This window comes from Xiphophorus couchianus, chromosome 1, assembly GCF_001444195.1.
Source record: "Xiphophorus couchianus chromosome 1, X_couchianus-1.0, whole genome shotgun sequence".
Taxonomy (NCBI): domain Eukaryota; kingdom Metazoa; phylum Chordata; class Actinopteri; order Cyprinodontiformes; family Poeciliidae; genus Xiphophorus; species Xiphophorus couchianus.
Genome location: NC_040228.1, coordinates 10,116,026 through 10,138,911, shown reverse-complemented (window position 1 = coordinate 10,138,911; position 22,886 = coordinate 10,116,026). Strand labels below are relative to the sequence as shown.

The 22,886-nt window shown below is 39.8% G+C and overlaps 3 protein-coding genes and 1 long non-coding RNA gene across 4 annotated transcripts; 2 read left to right on the top strand and 2 right to left on the bottom strand.

Annotated features, from left to right (window-relative positions):
* The first annotated feature begins 1,715 nt into the window (after positions 1-1,715).
* her12 (hairy-related 12) lies at positions 1,716-2,846 on the top strand. Its single transcript, XM_028037304.1, has 2 exons — positions 1,716-1,877; positions 1,968-2,846. The coding sequence occupies exons 1-2, from the start codon at positions 1,809-1,811 to the stop codon at positions 2,364-2,366; spliced, it is 468 nt and encodes a 155-aa protein (XP_027893105.1). The 5' UTR covers positions 1,716-1,808; the 3' UTR covers positions 2,367-2,846.
* A 560-nt stretch (positions 2,847-3,406) lies between these two features.
* Positions 3,407-3,932, bottom strand: LOC114146445 (uncharacterized). Its single transcript, XR_003595899.1, has 2 exons — positions 3,713-3,932; positions 3,407-3,468 (listed from the first exon to the last, which is right to left on the bottom strand). It is a non-coding gene; the product is annotated as an uncharacterized LOC114146445 (long non-coding RNA).
* Positions 3,933-6,802: 2,870 nt separating this feature from the next.
* tas1r1 (taste receptor, type 1, member 1) lies at positions 6,803-12,365 on the bottom strand. Its single transcript, XM_028021045.1, has 6 exons — positions 12,246-12,365; positions 11,856-12,144; positions 9,990-10,754; positions 9,707-9,910; positions 8,883-9,021; positions 6,803-8,262 (listed from the first exon to the last, which is right to left on the bottom strand). Exons 1-6 carry the CDS (start codon positions 12,341-12,343, stop codon positions 7,337-7,339), a joined length of 2,421 nt encoding a protein of 806 aa, XP_027876846.1. The 5' UTR covers positions 12,344-12,365; the 3' UTR covers positions 6,803-7,336.
* A 2,259-nt stretch (positions 12,366-14,624) lies between these two features.
* On the top strand, positions 14,625-22,345 carry rprd1b (regulation of nuclear pre-mRNA domain containing 1B). Its single transcript, XM_028021165.1, has 7 exons — positions 14,625-15,306; positions 17,853-17,982; positions 18,766-18,899; positions 19,021-19,139; positions 19,245-19,371; positions 19,999-20,174; positions 20,372-22,345. The coding sequence occupies exons 1-7, from the start codon at positions 15,156-15,158 to the stop codon at positions 20,519-20,521; spliced, it is 987 nt and encodes a 328-aa protein (XP_027876966.1). The 5' UTR covers positions 14,625-15,155; the 3' UTR covers positions 20,522-22,345.
* Positions 22,346-22,886: the final 541 nt, after the last annotated feature.

Below are 22,886 nucleotides of genomic sequence, written 5' to 3'. Positions count from 1 at the left end.
TTTGGCTTGTTGTTCCACCATCAATGGGGGGAAATTAGGATGTGCCAGCTGGACGGATGGAAGCAGGCAAATTCACACAAGGTCAAAAATAAAATAAAAAATACAGTTATTAAAAATAGCACACTCTGATTCGAAGAATTGTGCAGTCAAGTACCATTATTATGTAGGAAAGGGCAACATCAGTTGGAGAGACGGCAGAAACGGCCACAATTACAATGGAGGAATCGCAGAGATCCACAGCTCAGGTGTGGGAGAATCTGTTAGCAATGTCCTTAGTAAGCTGCCTTTTTATGTGATGAGATGACAGAGAGCTTTGAGAAATCCTGTTTGGTATTTGCCAAAATTCCTGTACGGGACACAAAAAAATGAAGAGAAGCAGTTGCTCTGGTGAACTGATACCAAATTTAACTTTCAACAAGGAGAAACAAGTGGTGGCAGCATTATGCTGTGAGGGTGTCTTTCTTTAGCAGGCACAGGGAAACCTGATAGAGGTCACAATTAATTGGCACTGAAGCAAAAAGGTGCACCTTCCAGCAGAACAGCAACAGATCTAACACGCATGTTTGTGTGTGTTAGAATGGCCTAGTCAAAGCAAAAAAAAAAAAAGAAAGTGTAAACATTTCAGCGGGTGGAGACGCAAAGCAGAGTGCCGACTCAAAGAGTCTGAAGAAATGGGAGCCACGCTTCTCCGCATTGCTATTTTATAATTTGTAAGTGACTTGGGATGAAAGCAGATGCAGAAACAACACAACAACTTCAGAGTTTTACATGAAAAAGACAAAGTTAATTCTACTTTATAGATATACACAACATAGATCTGTCACAGTAGATCCCAATAAAATACATTGAAGTTTCTGGTTGTAATGTCATTAAAGTGTAAACAGGACATGAATAAGGTACAGTATCTGACTCATATTACACTAGTAGATTATGCCTAAAAATGTAATGATTCTGGTACTACTAGTGCACCTTTATAAAGATACAAGTATATTTATATATTTAAATATGCAATAGCTATAGTTGGCGACTGAAAACACTCTTCACCAGAAGCCAGTAGACTTAATTGTCCCCAGATGGACTCAGACACAGGGTTCCTGTTTGTCTCATGACGGAGGATCAATTAACATTCCCAGAGGATCCTGGAGGAGCTGCACACATTCACCCTGATGTTGGGAAGAAGACTGCTCCACACAAGGCCAGCCACACATCTGGGGCCATTCAGTCATACGGGCCCTTTGGGGGACACGGCCAGCCCACTCGTCTTGCCAACTGAGGACACTATAATTTGACACCGGGTCTGCAGCAGACCCGCAGGAAAAACAAGAGGCCTGGTCAACAGCAGATTTCCTCTGTGACCTGCAGAATAACAACTAACTGAAGACTGAGAGTTTTTGGGGTAAAGAGACACACATAATCTACATCCAACAGTTCAGACTCTAAAGGAAATATTCAAAGAATGTGCGCGATGATCATCTCTTTTAATGCGTTCCAAAAAAAAAATAAAAAAATAAAAAAATCTCCATCTAACCTGATAAATTCTCAGATGACCCCTTGATACACTTTTAATTACCTGTTGCTTATCTTGGGAACCACACCAGGCACAGATATGCTCTCTCTCTGATTTATTGACGTGTCCTCCATTGTGGAGCTGGGAGTCCCACTGGTCAGAGTGTGGGAACCCCAGCCCGGCCTGAACCGCTTGGCTTTGTTATGCTAATGAGGCAGTATAAAACCGGGAGCAAGCTCCTCCAGAGAAATCAGAGCCAAGCGTGTTGCCCTGCGAGAAGCACCTCAGCTCACCTGCAGACATGTCCCCCTGCCCCAACAGCTACTCCTCTATCCACCACCTTAGGATGTCTGAGAGAGACAACATAAAAGTGAGTAGAAAACTGTTTTTGTTTGTGATTCTGAAAGCAGAAACCCCCGTCTGAAGCAGGTTTCTTACCCGTCTGCCTGTTCCTTCCCAGCTAAGGAAACCCATAGTGGAGAAAATGCGCAGGGACCGCATCAACACCTGCATCGAGCAGCTCAAGGTCATCCTGGAGAAGGAGTTCCACAAGCAGGAGCCCAACTCTAAGCTGGAGAAGGCCGACATCCTGGAGATGACGGTGAGCTTCCTGCGGCAGCAGCTGCAGTCGGGTCTCTGTCAGAGTTACTCCCGCTGCCTGAGGGACTCGGTTCACTTCCTGTCCGTCGGCTCAACCACGGAGGCCTCGGCTGGACCTCAGCAGGTCCTCCGGCAGCCAGAGCAGACTCTCCGTCAGACACAGAGAGCCAGCAGCTGCTCCCCGCTCAGACCCGACTCGCAGCCGGACAGCAGCAGCAGCAGCAGCAGCAGCAGAGGCCCGGTGTGGAGGCCGTGGTAGAGAGACTTTCTTGAGACCTGAGGGGAGCCGTTCTCTCCCTCACTATGTAGGAAATTTATTTCCATCCTGCTCTTTCAGCGTGGGTTCATTTATTGTCTCATCACATTGATGGACAAGTAAACGCAATGTGCTTTCCCTCTTGTTGCCTGATTTGTCTTTCTTCGTGTTAAAAACTGAGGATTCATTTTGAGTGACATAGTTGTTTTTTTGTGATGTGATTGTTTTTTACTCCGGTGGAGTTTATCTTGGGTCTGCTTTATGTAACAGTATATGCTTCTGCCTCACTGTGTGTTACTGACAGCCTTTTTTTGAGAATATTTCTCTTCTGTTTTAAACTTTCTATGCCAAATTTTAGTTATTAGCCCACAAGTGGATGTATGTACTGATATTGTCTGGTTGGATGTTGATGTTAATACTTTTCTTTCAAGGTTTTGACCTTTTTGTTTTTTAATTTCTCAAGCTGGTGTGACAATTAATAAAAAAAAGATGCAATCACTCTTGATGTTGTGATGTTGAAAAATAGATTTTAGGCTTCAATGCTAACTATTTAGTGTCCTTACAAAGGATAAGCTATTTAAAATGACTTCCACCTCAGGTGTCAAATTTAGTCAAATTAGCAACAGGCAGCTTTTATACTACAGTGATGACAATCCAGTATATATTGCATGAGAGGAACCAAATTCTTCTTGAAAACCAGTGTAACAGGTGGCATCAATGAGTCTCAGAAGTCGTTCAGGTGGGTCTCAACCAGATATTTTATTTTTTTTTTTTTCTGGGGGAAGAAGGGAAAACAAATGAACAACCTCCTCAACTCCTTCTCCCTGCACTCCGACTCCACAGCAGCGCAGAACAACGCTCTGCTAACATTTTTTTCTCTCAGACTTAACAAAAGTTAACAAAAAAAGAAATCTTCTCACAAAAATAGTAAACTAAAAACAAGAGGAGAAAACCGCCACCTGGTGGCCACAACAACACAATACAGTGGGACAGAGTTAAATAAACAGAGATAAAGAGTATAAATTAAAAATAAAAAAACATACCTGGGGGAAGAAGGGAAAACAAATGAACAACCTCCTCAACTCCTTCTCCCTGCACTCCGACTCTAAAAATGTGGAAATAAAAACAATGTTCAACCGGGCTGTGCTGGACTAGCACCGGTCGTTCGCGCCAAAATAAAAAGGAAATTATAATAAAACTGTTTATAAAAAAAACCACAATGACGGTCAAAACTGCAAAATAACACACTAACAAACAATAATAAACAGCATATGGTAAAGACCTCAACATGAACAACATCCATACAGAAAAACAACCATATCTCAGCAGCTAACTTTCCTCTGACTTACCCACAGCAGCGCAGAACAACGCTCTGAGGGAAAAGGGGGGGCAGAGGAGCTACGAGGGCTGGGATAGACTACGGAAGCCCAGGAAACACAAACGAGGCGGAGAGCAGAAGGGCGACCCCCGCAGGCAAAAACAACGAAATAAATAAAAATAACTGAATAAGATAAAATTCACAAATTCACAATATAAAATGAATAACAAATAATAATTTACAAAGAAACACATTTGTAACTCTGTTACACCAGGTTATGTTTAATTGCACAAACGTTCAATTGTAACTGAGTTTATACTTCCTAGCTTTAATCTTTGAAAGCATGAGTGCTGTTATTTTAGCTCTATAAAACTAAAACTCATTAGAGGAAACCAGAAAATCACCCAATGGAAAAGGATTATTATTATTTTTTATGAGGATATAGGATTAAAGATTAAGTTGCCACAGAAACCAGACTTACCTTGCAGCCACACACAGTGGGCAGGTTGCTATGGGTGGTAAAAGAAAAATCTCCAGAGCTTAAGGTTGCAGAACTGCAGCACAATGGCGTCTTTCCCACTGTTAAGCATGATGGAGGACCTGTGATGCTGTGGGCCTATTTCTCTTCCTACTGTCATCTGAATCTTGCTAGCTAGCTAGCATGGCATTGTGAATTCTTTGAAACATAAAGTCATTTAGATAAGAATTTGCTTACCAAAAAAACAAACAAAAAAAAGGTTTTATTACTGAGTCTAATTTTGTTTTGTTAAAACCACAGGACAAAATCAACACAAAACCAATATTCCTTCACTTTCAGTCTGAGATTTAAACATATTTCAAGGAAATATTTTAGATATTAGAGCATCTATAATGAGACTGAGACAAATAAAATAACTCTTCTGGTCAATGACAAACACACATTTGTAGTGTCCAAATCTAAAGATATAATCTCTAACACTCTGATGTCGTCTTTATTCTGACATCCCGTTGCTGTGGACAGAGGAGTGCACTGACGTTCTCCTTCATGTCTCTGGAAGAGCTGCTTCTTGTTCATGGAGTAATATCAACATGACAAAGCCACGTGTTGCAGCAACAGCTTTGGCGTGAATCGCCAGGACTCCCATCACTAAAGAGAGGTGAGGAGATCTCAAGGTGACCAGTAGAGATAAAACCGTCCCCAATAAATGAGTCAGCATTGCACCGATGTGCTGCCTGCCTCCCATCAGGAGCTGCTGCTTATTTCACCCTCAGCAGCCACTCAGGGGAATCCAGGCCGCATCTCCTGACAGGCATCCAGGGAATAATAATGACAGAGCTTGATCCATCAGTGTCATCCAGTGGGAAGCTATTAGGAGAAAGATTACAATCACTCACTCGTTGATTGTTGCTGTGGAATTATCTGCTGCAATGTTAGTTAATTAAGTTTGTAAGCAAAACACATTTCATTCGTGGCTCCCTGACAGCGCCGGTGCCAAAAGTTGTAGCTGGAAAAGAAAAAACATCTTTAGAGTCTTTATTTTTATTACAAATGTCTCTTTTGCACCAGTTTATAGGATTATGTTTTTTTAGCATTGAACAGCAAAAGTTAAAAATAAAATCATACTGCTTTTTTTTTTCTTTTAACTTCCTCTGTTTTAAAATCAGAATCAAACGCGAATAAGACTTGTGAACTCCAGAGCGCCTTTAGCTTTGACCTTTATGCGCTGCGACAATAAAACTCCTGCTTGTTCAGCCGTGGCACACTTCGATTGTTGACGGAGGGTCTTTGGCTGCGAGTGGAAGGACAGACTGTGGGAAAGCTGAGCTGGGGCTCTACTCACACATCTACTGGTCAACAGTGCTGACCTCCCTGCTACAAAGGGGCCTTTCATCTCTCCCTCCTCGCACACAGTAGCCAGCAGTGCACACGCACGAGCGCACACGCATACACAGATACACAGATTTAGCATTTATTGTACGTGGTACGTGATGCGTGGCTGCAGTTTGAAATTGCTGCGACAGAAAATGTCATTTTAGTTGTCAAAGCAGCCAAAGAATAAAGATTTCATGAAAATGTGTTGGTTTCTTTTAACTTCCTGTTGCTTGTATTCACACCCTTTCAACGTTATCACATTTATCCTTGTTTTTATCAAATGAAAACTATTTCTATACTTAACCCTTGTGCGTTACAACCTCAAACAGTGTTTTATATATATATAATTATCTAAAGTAGGTGACTTTATCTTAATTGAATTTCAGTTGTTTTATGAAGTTCATAAAACAGAAAAGCAAACAGAAAGTTTTGCAGGAAAGCAAACTTATTACCCACAACACACCAGACTCATAGTGAAACATGGTGGTGGCAGCATTATGCTTTTCTTCAGGTTCGCTGGTCAGAGTTTCATGTAAAATGAATGGGACTAAATACAAAGTAATCCTGTCAGAGGCTCCAAAAAACTTGACGTAACACTAATCGTGGTTTAGATGAAGTGCATTCACGTGTCAAGATGTGTCCTAGTTAAAGCCCAGATGCAAATCCAAGTAGAATTTGTTACAAGACTTGAAAGTTGATGTTCAAGGGCAAAACTTCCAGTCTCTGTTGATTTGCTGATGTTTTTCTCTTTCATTATTTTTCATTATTTATTTTTCTTTTTTACAAAAATGTTAAAAGCTGACCAGACTTGAAGCTTTTACTGCAGTGACAGATGAGATATTAACAGAATTTAAATACACAAATGCATGCCACACTTTTCGGATTTTACTTCAACAAAAAAAGTAAAGAAAATCACGTATCCCTTTGGTTCTCCTTCCATGTATGCACTTCTTTGTGTGTGTTTATTACATACAATCCCAAAGGGAAACATCAAAATGTGTTGTGATGTTAAATGTAATGTTTTCCTTTGAATCAAAAAACGCAAAACTATATTACTCAGAAACTTACTGTATGTTTCTGAGAATGCACCAGCTAGAAAATGAAGAAAGAAAAATGTCTGACTTGAACTGAAAAGGAGTAAATTTGTTTAAATTATTTGTTGATGGATAAGATACGCTCACTTCATCCCAGAGCAGGCAGATTCACAGGAACGTCAGTCACATGACAACACTGACATCTTCATATTTTACTCTCTACAGTAACAAAATTGTGTGACCAAATTCAATTTTATTAATTTCATCCCAACATTTTTCCTTCATTGTTTACAAGATTAATTTCTGCTGATTGTCTTTCTTGCAGAGTCAACATAAAATAACTCTTTCTCAGCAGATTAATAAAATGTTATTTTTTACCATACCAAACATCGTAAAATGTTAATAAGTCGAAGCTCTACTCTATTACTTTACACCAGTACTGTCAAAATCTGGAGTTTAAAAGATGTTACTCAAACACAAAAACTAAAAAAAAAAAAATGGTAAAATAAAATTTGTGCTATAAACAACAGATGAACTATAAGTTTGACAAACTGTTTCTTGGTGTTACCACAGTTGTGGCATGTTCTGTCTGTTGACCTTTCTCCCTGATGTTTTGTCAAAAATGATCAATATCTGTGTGCAATTTTGCTGTCACTTTACAATTACGCATTACTTTGTGCTGATCTACCACATGAAAATCTCAATATAACACACTACAGTTTGTGGCCATTTGATAACACGTGGAAGGGTTCGAGACTTGGAGCCCATTTCAGTTTTTGTTCATGGTGTACATCTGAATGCAGTTCTGGAAGTGTGCTGTGGTGTTCATTTGGGGCCTCAGAATGATAATATACATTTTGGGGAGGAAGTATCCAGCCAGGAAGGCCAGGACGCTGAAGAGTGTGGCGAACACCTGCGCCGCCATGGTGAAGGTTTCTCTGTTGATGAGGTAGAGGGTGAAGAAGCTCATCCAGGAGATCATGTACACCATCAGACTGAAGGTGACACACTTGGCTTCGTTGTAGTTGGCCGGCAGGTCCTTCCCCATGTAGCTGAAAGAGAAGCAGAGGACGCTGAGGACCGAGACGTATGCCAGCTCGATGCCGGAGCCGACAGAGAGGGTTTTACTGCACTCCCGGACAATTTTGTCCTGGTAGAACCGCAGGTCCTGGGAAGGCTGCGGAGTATCGACGGACACCCGGAGCACCGAGATGAGCAGGATAGTGGCAGACACCAGAAAAATGGTGACCTCTGGACCCTGCTTTTTTGTCCACCTGTCGTAGGCCAGCGGCAGCTTGGACGCAAACTTAAATATGCAGACGACCTGCAGGGAGCGCACCGCGATGCAGGCCAGACACACAGAGAAGCTGATGGTGAACAGAGGCTGCTTCAGGACGCAGGCCGCCGGGGACGGCCGGCCAAAGTGGCACAAAGTGCTCAGGGCGGCGACCGTCAGGGCTGCCAGCATCAGCAGGCAGGTGCGGCCCCCGGCGGACTTGGCCACCGGTGTGTTCAGGTTGAGCAGGAGGATTAAGGCCGTGCTGGAGGTCAGGAGGAGGCAGGTGGCCAAGAAGAAGAGGAGAGCTATGGAGAGAGGGTGGTCCCAGTCCAGCTGTATCACCGTCCTGTTCAGACACTCCTCACTGGATGGGGGGGCCCACTGCTCCGGCAGACAGGCCTGACAATCTGTCAGGTCTGAAGTAGAGAGAGAGAGAGAGAGAGAGAGAAAGAGAGAAAGTCAGACAAAAACTGGGATGTTGAACTTGTACAGAAGCATATTTGCATCAGCATCAGCACCATTGTCTTCTTTTGTACACATTTTCATAAACAATTCAAGGAGGATCTAATTCTGGTCTAATTGTGCATTAGTGTCAGACTATAACGTGTGAATTCGGCGCCACCTGCTGGTCATTCACGCACACACAACAACTGTTCAGTGAAAAGGTAAATGTATTCGGTTTGTACAATAAATAATAAAACTGAACAGTTTATTTAAACAGTAAATCTTCCTTTTCCAAGTGTTTGAAAATAAAGCCAATCCACTCAAACTATAGCAATTTTATAAAAAATAAATAAATAGACTGAAAAATAATCTTGGTGCTAATGTTTCTATTTCACAGATTTTAATTTATTTAGCTTTGGTTCTCTCTGCACTGCATCTAAATTTATTTATCTATTCTATAAAAATCAAATGTGTACAATTTTCCAACCATGCAGATACTAGCTGATGCTGGACCTGTCTTGTTTAATGAGATCACAGATATTAATGGGATATTATGCAGAAAACTAAAACCTCGCATTTTAGTGTGCATTACCACTTTTATTGAGGAACGTGGCAGAGGGACAGGCCTGGCAGTCGAAGCAGCAGGCATGCTGACCTGTCAGCAGCTTCTTGTGACCTTTTGGGCAAGGCGGAGAGCAGAAGGACTCGGGTACCTCCAGCACGGTTTGAAGGAAAAGAAAAGAAATTATTTTGTTGAAGAAATATAAATGAAACAAGACACAACATCAGGAGTAAAAGAAAAGAACAGCTGCACGATTGCTTGCAGAATACTAAATTAAAATCTAAAGGTTTAAATCGTACATGGAGGTGGGAACTGCAAACATATTTTTTTTGTTTATTTGTCTCTGTAACAAAGCCATTATTAAGAAAGAGCAAACAATAAAGAAGGGGAGTGAAAAAACTAAAATATATCGTAAAGCTATGGTTATTGTTATTCATTATTGATTTGATGGTTAAAGAGAAAATGAGAAAACAAGAAAAGAAAACGTGATGATGAAAACAACAGAAGAAATAACAGTCTTAGTTTATTGCATTGAATCTGAGAACTTGAATGATTTAATTTAATAATTTATTTGATGCTAAAGTTGAGATGTTTCTTAAATTTTTAAGGTCTGACTGCCGTGAAACTTGAAACTCACAAAGTTTTGCCAAGATAAATAAGTAAATAAATAATATTATTTTGGTATTTATTTATTTTATTCATTGTCTTTTTTTACAGAGTGACCCAGCACCGATCAACAAACATAACTGACTTATTTAATGCGGGCTGAAATTTCTGGGCCTATAGCTTGAGAGCTCATTCGATTTCAACTGAAAGACGTGAAACGTCATTGGCCGTACCGATTCTGAGTCTTCTTTGCCGTGCCACTCTATCAGACTGGCATCCACTGTGAGGGCGATGGGGTCCGGTGCGAAGGAGCCTACCACTCTGAGAGACCAGTCCGTCCCCCTCCAAACCCAGGACACTATATCGTACCCAGTGGGTGGGTCCCCATGCATGTCAAAATACACAGAAGAGTTGCCGAGAGAAAATCGAACCTTCCTGAGCTGCGCCAGAAGCTGGAGAGGAGAGGACAAAGACACGGAGCTCAGCAGTTGGTTAAATGTTTCAGCTAAAGAGATGTTTGCTTCAGATTACCTCTGGTGGAGTCACACTTCTCCTGCTGCATTCTGCAGAATCACAGCCAAGAGCTTGATGCAGAGCCTGAGCTAGAGCATAAACTGCCTTATAAACATTGAAGGAGGAGGTGAGGTCATATTTATCCATGGAGAAGTCGTTCCTGGCGAGAGAGTACAGGTCTGTGCTCTGCAGACAGTCATTGCCACTGCCGAGGGTCACATTGGCCTCTCCGTTGACGCGTTGCATTGAAATCTCGACTGTGTTCTTCTGGAACTCGTCAAACCCAGGAATGGCAGCATCCTTGACCGAGATTCCCAGCACGGTGCCGATGGTTTGGATCCCAGGAATCCCGGATATGAGAGTGGATGGCGACCAGTCCTCCGTCCCGATCCACACCTTTTCTGTAATGTTTCTCTCCAGCACATATGGGAGGAAGTCATGGAACTTTGTCTTGCTTGAAAACACCACGATGGTGTTCACCTTGGTTTTCAGTATGTTGTCCACCATGTTCCTCATGGTCTGAACCGTGTCTTTGGAGGCCGTGGGGATGATTCCTTGGTATGGGATACAGATGCCGTGGTGAGGGGCTTGCTCCGATAGGCTCTGCATGCCCTGCAGTCCGTAGTCGTTGTCGCTGCCTAAAAGAGCTATCCACATCCAGTTGAACCGGACCAGCAGCTGGATCATGGCTGCCACCTGATTCTTGTCGCTTGGAATCGTGCGGAAGAACGATGGATAAATCTCCTTGTTGCTCAGCATTTCATTTGATGCTTCATAAGAAATCTACAGTGAGCAATCAGGATGTGGGAAATTATATTAAATGGCTTTACAGACTTTTTTTTTTTACATTTTATTTTTGCTATTTTGCCATAATTAATTTTGATGATCTCCAATATTTTAGATCATCAAACAAATTTTATTCTATGTGAGGGAAAACAGAATAATAATTTCATTTATCAAGAAAAAAAGCAATACAGCCCAATGACTGTTATTGCTAAAACATAAAACAACAGTGATTAACTTGTTTTTGGCTTCCTTTCACTATCTGCACTCAGGCCTGATTACTGTCAGACATTAACAGTCAAACCTTAAAGTACCATACCATAAAGTAGATTAAAATATTTCAAAAGCAGCACATCATGCCTCAATCTAAAGAAATTCTAGAATAGATGAAAAATCAAGTCTGGAAAAGGTCCAATAGTCATTTCTAAGTTTAGAGACTTTAGTGAACTTACACTGAGCTGTTATCAACAAATTGAGAAGCAAGCTCTGCATTTAAGACGATAAAACTAGGACCAACAATCAAACATATTGGAGACAGTGTAACAGTCTGGCTCTACTTCCTGCTTCAGGAACTGGAAAAATATATTCTAATCTCTACCAGCAAATCTCAACGGAGAATGTCCAGCCATTAGTTCCTGACCTCAAGCTCAGGGACATTTGAGCTTATGCTACCTAGTCAAAGTCTGATTGAGGAGATGCAGAATTACCTAATAGGTTGTTAATGTTAGAAAATGTTCTAATGGTGAATTAAAACAAACGAACAGCAGGACAAACGTCCTCTATATTGATGCAAAGTGAGCACGACCAATTATGTTTAGGAGACTGTTTCCCCCCCCATACAGTCAGGTTGTTTGAATAGCTTGTTTTCCTATTATAAATTAAATCATTATTTCAAAACTACTTTTGTATTTTACTTACGTTATATTTGTCTGGTGTTAAAAATTGTCTAATTATTTGAATCGTCTAAGCGTAACAGAAAAGCAAAAACTAAGAAATCCTAAAAGTACTTCTAAAAAAAAAAAAGTTAGGACAATGAAGGTCTTTAAAAGAGACAAATCATGTAAATTTCATGAGCACAACCACAAATATTAAGACTCCCACCTGTGGAATCACATAAGCCCCCAGCAGAGCGGCTGGCGTGAAACTCTTGCTGCTGCTGTCTGGTCCAATCACACCAACTGCTCTCTGAGTGTTGCTGAAGTTCTGGTACTGCTGCTCCAGCAGGTCCAGCGTTGCCAGGAAACTGGCCGGGTTAGAGCAGATGTCGTACATCTGGTAGCCGAGCTTTACTCCTGGTAGCAGATGCAGCGGGCCGGAGCTGTTGTTGATTTCTTCCACGGCGAATCTCATGGCTTGCATCAAGTGAAACCCGTGTTTATTAGGTCTTCCTCTGAAAAGTGTGGGGAAAAAAAAGAGAAAAACAAGAGCAATTTAAAAAAAACTAAAAAATTGTTGGTGGTAAATGAAGACAAGTATTGACTGAATGCTTACTGATCACATGGAACCAAAGCAGGCAGACCGTTAGCAGACACATCAGTGTAATGGAGGGGAAAGAGTCCTGCGAAGGAAAAGTCGCCCTGGAGCCGCATCCCCTCAGCCTGAGAGGTGTAATCTAGCTCCCCAGCAGCCAACTGCAGCATCAGCCAGCCCAGGGAAAGGACGACAGTAAGAAACATTGTTCAAAAATCAGCTCAAACACCTCTGATGACAAAACTCATGTAGCCCCTATGAAAAGAAGCAGCACTCATTTATAAGAGGCCTCCTCTGAAGCGAGAAGTCTCCAGTGACAGGAAGGAATACTTTGCATCTTTCAAGGGAATGCAGATTCAAAGAAGCTTGTTTGCATATTGAATTTGTTTGTGAGACTGTAGCGTTTCCCCTCATGAAAATGAGCTGGAGACATGCAAAAAGTCTAAAAAAAAAACAGCAAAAGGTTTTGACAGAGGAAAAACACTTTTATTCTACTCTCACTCATTATTTTGGTCAGAAATTCTGCTTTGGTTGTGAAGAATTGTAAAGAAACATATTTCTGGTGGAGTCATGCATTGCTTTTTTTTTTGTTTGCTGATTCTGGTTTTCTGGTCAAGGGGAACTATGACTTCTTTGACACATTGTAAGGAAAAATACAGCTTTAAATCTATGTCTTTATGCAAATAAAAACACATGGGACAAATAATCATGCCTTCATAGTACATTGACAACAACCAATCAACTTTCATGTTTTTGGACGGCGGAAGGAAGCTGGAGTACCCAGTGATTTCCCACACATCCGTAGGGAAAATGTACAAACTCCATGAAGAACCAAGGTCGTAATTCAAACCCAGGACAGCAGTGCTAGAGAAAGGAGAGCGCAACTGGAAATCAACCAGTTGGTCCTAAATGGCCCATTTGTAGTCCCATTCTTATTATCCGCTGCTTTTACATAAAACTGAGAGACAGCGCAATGAAGTAAATTAACATTTTATGTAACTGACCAACTGTAGAGTATCTGAGCATTACCTTCATGTTTTATATGTACTTTTAGTAGAACTGTGAAAATATTGTACAGTGATGAACATGAAACAATCAGTTTAAGACATCCAAATGCCTGACATGTTTTTGTAATCACTGTGAATTTTGTGAATAGAACCTTCCCTTTTGTTTCTGCTACGTTTCTGCCATCCTGTTTCCTCAAATTAAGGCACATCACAAGATAAATTTTGACTAGAGGTGTAGATCTGTTTGCATTTTGGATGATATTGTAGCCTCAAATTACTTAACACGCTTTTTGCATTGGAATACAATCTGCCCGAAGATTACCTGTCTCCAAATCCCTAACCCATTGTTTTGACTGGGATAGTGTGCTTTTTTTTCAGCCACGGCGTCGTGGAGGCAAATGTCTATGAAAATGAGCTCATCTGTCCAAACATAATGTTATGTGATACTTTTGGTAAAACAAACTTGATTTTTGAACAACTTTTTTTATTATTTGTTTTTGAATTATTTAAAGCATTCTAAAACAAAACAAAACAAAACAAAAGTGTGAGAAACAATCTAACTAATTTATTCTTATTCTGAAATCCCAGCTCCATATCAGATATTTTATTCGTAATACTCCAGTTTTTGTTTACAAACCATCTTCTTATATTTACTTTTTAACAAGCTGCCAAAGGGACTCTCCTCCTAATACCATGCCTCCCCGCAAAACCCAGAAAATTGGGTATGTTAATGTGTTATTTGAACCAAAATCATATTATATCTCTCGAGAATTGTACAAAGCCAAAATATATGTGAATAGTTTACATCTAGAAAGCTGCACTTCTAATTGTAGCCTTTAAACAATATTTTCTTCAAACATGATAAGATTGGGTGTATTTTTGTTTCTTATTTTAAGATTGGGTCAGTGTTACATTCTCTTTCTTAGTCAAAGAACAAGGTACAACACGTATACAAAGAACAGCATATAAAATTTGTAATAACAGCAGCCAGGAGTTATTACAACATCATAAATTAAAGCTATAAACGGAGTGTTTTAAATGCCTTGCAGTTTCTTCAATGAGATAGTAATTAAAAGTAGTTCAGTAGGTCAATTTTACATTTGTGAATTAAAAAAAAAAAGCTTTGCTGAAAAATACAATCAAATTAATTAAAAAATAATTATTTCCTTCTTTTCTTGAATAATTGTGAAAACCAAGGACAATGTTATCCCAACGTAAAACAAAAATCTTTATATATATTATCGATTATAAACCGACAGACATCTCCCAAAACGTTTTGGTATGAATGGAAAGCCAGAAGAGGCGAATGACAGTTTCAGGATCAGAACCCTGACGACTGTGACGGACCCATCAGGTTGCTGCTAGGTTCCGACCAGTGACGTCTATTGTCTGCGACGCACATGACGGGGTGAAAGTGCAAGTTGCCATTTTTTCGAGCCATTTTTTTTTACATGAGTTTATGCGACCAAAGGCAGAGTGTGAGTTTTTACCCGGTCTTTTGCTATTGTTTGTTTTACGGCGATGTGCTAGAAATATTGTAGAGGAACGTTTTAGAAACGCGGGTTTGTTTTACACCGGGTTAGCTCGGCGCTTCACTTCTCTGCAGATAGCTGCTTAGCTGTTAGCTAGCGTTAGCGCCTCCTGTAAACAAACACAACTGTCTGCAAAGGCACAGCAGCTTCCTCCTGCTGGCTTTCCTCACCGTATTTCTCTTTAATTTAGTCATTTAAGAGCGGCGACAACGTTAGAAACACAGCTCTCTGTTCAGAGCACAAAGCTCTGATGCCGATGATCTGCGAGTTAAGCTGCGCAACTTCAGTTTTGATGACTGTGCGAGCGCCTTCAAAATAGCTCGGAGCTCAGTTGCTTTGGAGCAGGTCGGGGTCAGTTTATACTGGGAGCGGGAACAGAAGAAGCGGTCGGCATGTCGTCCTTCTCCGAGTCGGCCCTGGAGAAGAAGCTGACGGAGCTGAGCAGCTCCCAGCAGAGCGTCCAGACTCTGTCTCTGTGGATCATCCACCACCGCAAACACTCGGGCCTCATCGTCAAAGTGTGGCACCGGGAGCTGAAGAAGGGTGAGACGGGCACACACACTGCTGCTTATATTTCTGTAGCTTTAGGTACACTTTTAGTAAATTTTGAGGTTGATGGTATCACTTTGGATGTCGTGATTTACAAGGTTGTGTCTTGTTAACCAAAGGTTTTGTAAATTAGATTTTCTTAAACTTGACCTAATGTAAATCAGAGAAATCAGCTTGCTAGTTGTATGCCTGAATATTCCTTGATTTTATTTTATTTTTTTTAAATATTAGGTCATGTCAGATAAAACAGTTCTGTTGGGGTTTTAGGTAGTACATCTGCAAAATGCTACATACCTTTAATTTTTTAGATGACAAATTGTACAGTTCTCATTGGGATGCTAAAAACTCATGTTATTGTGTTTTAAACTGTCTGGTGTGTCAGTTTCACATAGAATAACCATGTTATGTAGAGATCAAATTACACATGTGGTTTCTATTAATTAGGCGATGTCAGGAAGCAGTTGGTCACATTAGTATTTATTAAGGGTAACGACGTTAACAAAGGGGTCATTACTCATACCTCCCACACTTTTAAGTTTTTAATTTTTATTATATTGAACTCTAAGTGGGGTGCACAGTGGAGCAGTTGGTAGCACTGTTGCCTTGCAGCAAGAAGGTGCCGGGAATCGACCCCAGGCTCTTTCTGCATGGAGTTTGCAGGTTCTCCCTGTGCATGCGTGGGTTCTCTCCGGGTACTCCGGCTTCCTCCCACAGTCCAAAAACAGGTTAATTGGTCTCTCTAAATTCTCCCTAGGTGTGAGTGAGTGTGTGCATGGTTGTTTGTCGCGACAAACTGGCGACCTGTCCAGGATGAATCCCGCCTCTCGCCCAGAACGTTAGCTGGAGAAAGGCACCAGAACCTCTCCCGACCCCACTAGGGACAAGGACATACAGAAAATGGATGGATGGATGGATGAACTCTATGTATAATTTTAATTCAACTCCATCTCTCAGAAAAAAAAGAGTTTGTGGTTGCAAGGTGAGGAAGTGTATAAAAGCTGAATTGCAAGGCATTACATGTGCTAATATATGCACGGTCTTTAAGTTTGAATTGAAAAAAGAAAAGTAATTCAGGCATCATCCAACTAAATATGTGATGTTACATATAATCCTTGTGATTTTTTTTTTCAAAAAGTTGTCAACTGTGCCACATTAGGAGATCAAGCCCCCCCTCCCCCCATTTTTATTTTTAAAAGTTTTTGTGACTTTAGTAGCCTTTATTCAACAGCCTCTGTATTTAATGCACCTGCTCTACCACTGAGCCATGTGGCACCCAGAATCAGGTTTATATATTATGTTTAGTTCTGAAGGTTCCTGACTGAGCTACAAAATAACTTGCATTATTATATTTCCTCTTGGTATGCCTATAACATACAGTAAAATTAGACAAATTGGACAAACACTGACGGCCCTAAATTAGATTCAGATGATTTAGATGCTTGTGCATAGAAAGCTGAAGTAGAACGAGTGACGTACAAAGTAATAGAAGAGATTGAGGATGCTGAAGAAAGATAAAGGTGATCTATTATGCTGCCTTGAACAGATATACAAAATATGTTCATTACACTTTTTTGCTCAAAATTCTTCATAGATAATGAGATTTTTGTCTGTTCAGTTCTGCCTATTTTGAGCTCTAGGTGATGGGCCTGGCTTCTGAGATTGCTAGGTAGCAGGCTGGGCTTCGCTCAGGTTGCTAGGTAACAGGCTGGGCTTTGCTAGGTGAGGGCCAGTGCCTGGTGATTTCAAAGGTTTTTTAGTGACTCATTTTCCAGACTCTAAAATACAATAAGTTATTGCCAAAAACCAGGGGAGTGTGTTTTTTAAGCGCTTGGACTGTTTTTTGAAGTGGTAGAGGCCAAAATGGAAGTACAAAAAAATGTGTGTAATAGCTTCTGTTTAATAATTTATTTGTGACAAGTAATTGTAACTTTGCAATATTCAACAACTGTGGGATTTCACATTGCTATGCATCGTAACAATTTTAAAAGAAAAGCATATTTCTTAAAAGCAAAGTGTAAAAACCTTGTCAATATCCAACTAATTGAAATGTATGCCTGTCTTGTGACATGTTGCTATTTTTGTGGCTTTCTCTTTAATTTTTTTTAAGTAAAATTTTGGTATCCAGGCAATATTTAGTTTAGTTTTAATCCTAATGCAGATGTTTTTATCTTTGTTGTCATTTTATGTGATTGTTGCTCCGTTGGGAATGAACCATGAACCCTGCAATGCCAGTTCCTGCTTTACCTGAGTGTTGCAACAGGTGGTTATTTGTACATGTAGTGTTTTTATGAAACTGGTGAGACCCACACATGGACAGAGAGCATGAAAACTCCAGAACGGTCCAGGCCGGGTTTTAATTGCTGGGCAGATAAAAACTAAAAGTTATTTTTATGAAGAAAATCAAGCATTATGACCACACAAATCACTCTCCTTCAGTAATCAAACAATGAGCTGACATGTTATTAATTGGTATCAAGAGACTTTTCCTCGTTGATTAGAAAACGGGTTGTTTTAAATATATTTCCCTGTGTGTTTTCTAGCTAAAACCAACAGGAAGTTGACATTCCTGTATCTGGCAAATGATGTCATCCAAAATAGCAAGAAGAAAGGACCCGAGTTCACCAAAGACTTTGAGTCTGTCCTTGTGGACGCCTGCTCCCATGTAGCAAGGTACGTTTCAACAAGTCATCTGTATGTTTTCTAAAAACATACTCTGTTTTAGTTCCTTAGAGTGAGCAGTGATAAGTCAGAGGCTTTACATCAGCTGTGGATGATAAACATTTTAGGTTGGATCATTTGGAAGTAATCACTCCACTCTTTGCTGTTGAACTGGACTGACTGCAAATGATTTTAATTTTAGCATCTTTCTAAAATTTACTCACATATACTGAAGTAGAATATTCTGTATACAATATTGTGAAACCAGATTTGAAAGCTGTTTTGCCATCCAAATGAAAAATTGAGAAAGATTTAATTACTTCTTGTACTTTTTATGATAATTGTGCTGTAGTTTCTTTGTTATTGTTTGTATTGATGGTTTTTCCTCTTGTTTTTATTGACAGAATTAGTTTGTTTTTAGCAGGACTAATTGAGCGTTGTTCAGGAACAGCAGATGAAAAACAACCTTTTGGCTAATTCTGGCACATTTATAGCAATGTCAGTTAATATGCATTAAATAAATAAACAAAATAAATTAACGAAAATCAATAAGGTTTTTTTAATCACAAATTAAACTTAGCACTGACATAAACCTGCATGCGTCCAGGTTTATGCCTTGATGTCTCACGCTTAAATGTAGCTTGTTCCCTTTGTTCAAACTCTATAAGTGGAATAAACTCGAAAAACATTTCAAATATAGCTTCTTAATGTTTTTTGTAGACATAAATTGAAAAACACTTGTTGTTTTTAAAGCTTGTTGCTATTCCATTTGGCTGTTTTCTTGCCTCTCTGCAGTGAAGTGGATGACGGCTGTAAAAAGCAAATGGAGAGGCTTCTGAACATCTGGAAGGAGAGGAATCTCTACAGAGGTGATTTCATTCAGCAGCTCAAACTGGCCATAGAGGACTCCAGCAGCCCCAGACCCTCAGGTTTGATCATTTAATAATGACATAATTGCTTCATAGTTATGTTTATATAGAGCCATCCTCACTACGTTTATATATGCATATAATCTAATGCACATTTCTGCTCTGTGTCATTTATTTGCAGAAGAGAAAAAGGCTGTAAAACGAAGTTATCAGAAGATCCAGGAGGATGAAGAGGATGACGACGATGACTACAGAAACCACACATCTCCCCGCAACTCGGATTCCTCGGCGAATCAGCTGGTACGAACGCTGGCATCACACAGTAACAGCATCAGATAACGCTTCTGATCTTTCTTTTTTTTTTCCTGATTTGTTCCTTGTGTTTTCCATCATTAACATTTTCAGACAGAGGAGCTGGTGAAAGCTCTGCAGGACTTGGAGAACGCCGCATCAGGCGACGCAGCGGTGCGCCAGAAGATCGCCTCACTTCCACAGGAAGTTCAGGATGTTTCCCTCCTAGAGAAGATTACTGGTATAATTTGACAAACTATTTTTTATTTATTTATATATATTTAAATCGGGTTTATTTACATTATAGAACAGAGTATTAGGGTTGTACTTTGAAAAAAATTTTAATAAAATTACAAGAATAAAGTCAAATAAGATATAACACCTTTATTCTCGAAATTTTATGTTTTTCAATTTTCTTAGCTCCATTGTAATTTTACAATGAAGCTGAGTGTTGTGACTGAAATTTAGTGGCAAAAGTGGCGAGTCTTTTTTCTTCTTCTAAGGTTTAGTTAGTGAGATTTAAGCTAAAGGTGGCAAATGCAAGACAAATGAATATGAAAATTTGGACAGCAAGTGCTTAAACAATTAGTTGATGCATGTGGTGTTTTGAATTAATTGCAAAAAATAAAAATAAATAAGTAAATGTAATTGAATAAAATAATTTAAATTGGTAATTATTGATGTTGTTAGATTGGAGTAAATATTGTATGGCGTTTGACCAATTCATGCTGAGGAATAAAGGGCAAAAAATCAAATAAACGTTTAGAGAATAAGAGATGGGTAAAAAATAGTTTAGCATTGCTTAAACTGAAATGAACTCGGTGAAAGATATTCTTCAAAGTCAACAACAGCTTTACCTCCTATTCAGACAAGGAGGCGGCGGACAAGCTGTCAAAAACGGTGGACGAGGCGTGTTTGCTGCTGGCGGAGTACAACGGACGGCTGGCAGCAGAGCTGGAAGACCGCAGGCAGCTCGCCCGTATGCTGACTGAATATATCAGCAGCCAGAAGGAGGCGCTAGTGGAAAGGGAGAAAAAGCTGGAGGTAAAGCACAACATCTATTTAAAAAAAAAAATCTGTTGTCTTCTATTCTATTTTAAAATTCTGCAGTGTTTAGATTCTTGATTTGCCGCAAACGTTTTGGACGGTTTACATTCCCGGAAATATTTTTATTTCTCATGAAAGAAAACCTTTTGAGGCGCCGCTAGTAAACGCTGGTCCCCACTCTTCTTCTGCTGCAGGAGTACAAACAGAAACTGGCGCGAGTGACTCAGGTGAGAAAGGAGCTCAAGTCCCACATCCAGAGCCTCCCGGATCTGTCACTGCTGCCCAACGTCACCGGCGGCTTGGCTCCCCTCCCCTCCGCCGGAGACCTCTTCTCCACCGACTGAGAGCTGCCAGGCTGAACAGACTCCTGCAACGTCCCTCCTCAGCCGACCTCAGCCCCGTGTTTGAGTAACAAGGACGCTCCTGGCTTTGCCTCCAACACTGGCGGCACATGTTCTCCCAGACGAGCAGCTTAGTCCACCCGCTAAACTCAACTGGACTAGAAGACAATGAGAAGAGAAGCAGAGGAGAACAGAGACTCTGCCCGAAAGGAGTCTCTGCCACCAGCCCGGAAGTTTGTGTTCCTGATTGTTTTTATTTTCTTTTAAACGGTGAAAGGTTGTTTCAGTTAAAGCCTCATCACATGTGATGCATTTCCCCAATTGGTCTAGGTTATGGCTGCAGGCTGAAGAGGATAACATTCGTTAGTTTTATTTTGTTTTTTGTTTTTCTTGCCTTTTGGTTGGAGGCTTTTTTTTTTTCTATCAACGCTCAGCCAGATAAGCAGTTTGGTGCGTGAAAAGATCATGTTGGGCTCAGCAGGGGTGGATTTTTGTTTTCTCACCTGTTACATCACATCTTAAGTTTAGTAACACTTTTAAGTCCGCTTAAACCAGATGTGTTGAGTAAAAGCATCCAGATAGAAATGAACAAATTAAAAGATAAATTCTAGTCTTCTGGTTTTTCACAAAAACAAAAACAGTGTCCAACCCAAAAGTATTCTTTTTTTGTGTGTTTTTAGGTTTAGAAATCCGATCAATCTGATTAAGTTCATTGATGTGTTAGATTTGAGTTTTGCTAAAACAAGCTGGACTGAGGAAATATTACAAAGTTTTCTTTCAAAGAATCTGTTTTGTGTGTGCTTGTGTGTAAACAATACCTGGGAAATGCTAAAACCTAAAAATACAGTATCTTCTGAAAGGAAACAAAGGCCTTATGTTGCATGTTTAGAGTTTGGAAATACGGGGGGAAAAAATCAATTTCACTTATCGAAACTGAGCAGGGGAGCTTAAAATTTGGTCTGACTGGGAAATAACCTTTAGGACCATTTCAGCTTTTTTGTTTTGTTTTAATCCTCAGCCGTACTGAATTTCTGAGCCTCGAAGGCCTACAACAAATACCAAAATATTTCCCTTTGGATGAGAGTCCCTTTTTTATGTTTTATTAGATATTTTTTTTAGAGGAATAAGAGAGAATTCATGTCTTGGTGTAGGGATGAAGAGAGGGATGCTGGGATAGGTGGCGATGAGGAGCAACTGGATTTGGTATTGAAATTAAGGCCAGAATGAAATTTTGCTCTGATTTTATTTATTCCGTTTGGTGTGATTATCTTTAATTGTTCTCTGTGATGGCTACTATATGTGGCTATCTCTGAGGGGTCATCCACAGCCAGAAAAAAACCCACACACAGACGTCTTTGACTTTTCATCATAGACAATAAATTAGTCGATGCTTTCTGAGGAACATGACGGCTCCCGCTAACGGAGAGGAAACCATTTTTTACAAAAAAGGGGTTTGGAAAAGCTGTGAAAGTGAGAAATGTTTACTGAACTCTGAGCTGAGTCTCCTGGCTGTTTCAGAAGCACAAATATATATATATATTTTTTTTAAAAAAGGAGAAAGTTATGGTGAACAGCTTCATTTGTTTCCAGACCAAAGTCATAAACATGTCTTTGGCTTTAAAAAAACAACAACTTTAAACTACTGTACACCAGAAAGGATCCTGGTAACATTTTACCCCCCAATTTTCTAAACTTGATAGTATTTAAATATTTTCCTACCATCCGGCTGTTGTGTTTCTCTCTAATGCTAGTCCTGAAAGGAGACGTGGTTTTTCTCTAAGGAAAGTGATTCAGTGGATGCCAATAAAGTGGAACCATTTGAACAAATCCTGTGGTGTATTTTAATTTAATGACTGCATTCAGACGAAAAACAGGCTGTGAAGGCTTGTGACTAGGCACAAATTTTTACACAGTATGATAACCATCAGCTTTTAGTTTTTTATATTTAATTAGGTTCACTGATCTATGCCTGTTACTGTGTTAGTTTTATTTACAAATGCATATTTTGATTGGAAGATTCCCACTTTGTGTTGTATCGTAACAGAAATACGAGTTTGTATTGTTTGCAGTGTTTGTTCAGCAAACATAAAATTGGTTTCATGTGGTTTTCATACATGTATTAGCACTGCAATAGGTAAGTGTGGATAAAGTAATAATAACAGTAATAGTAGTAGTAATAATAATACCGGTACATTTTATTTAGAATGCCTTTCCATCATGAAATCTGAAAGGGCTACAAAGAGCTTAAAACAAAACCACTAAATGGATAAAAAAAATATGAAGAGTAAAGGTTAAAGTAAACATCTAGGAAAATTAGATGTTTACATTTTGCTAAGAAGACTCTTCTTAAAGCAGTCAATGGACTGTG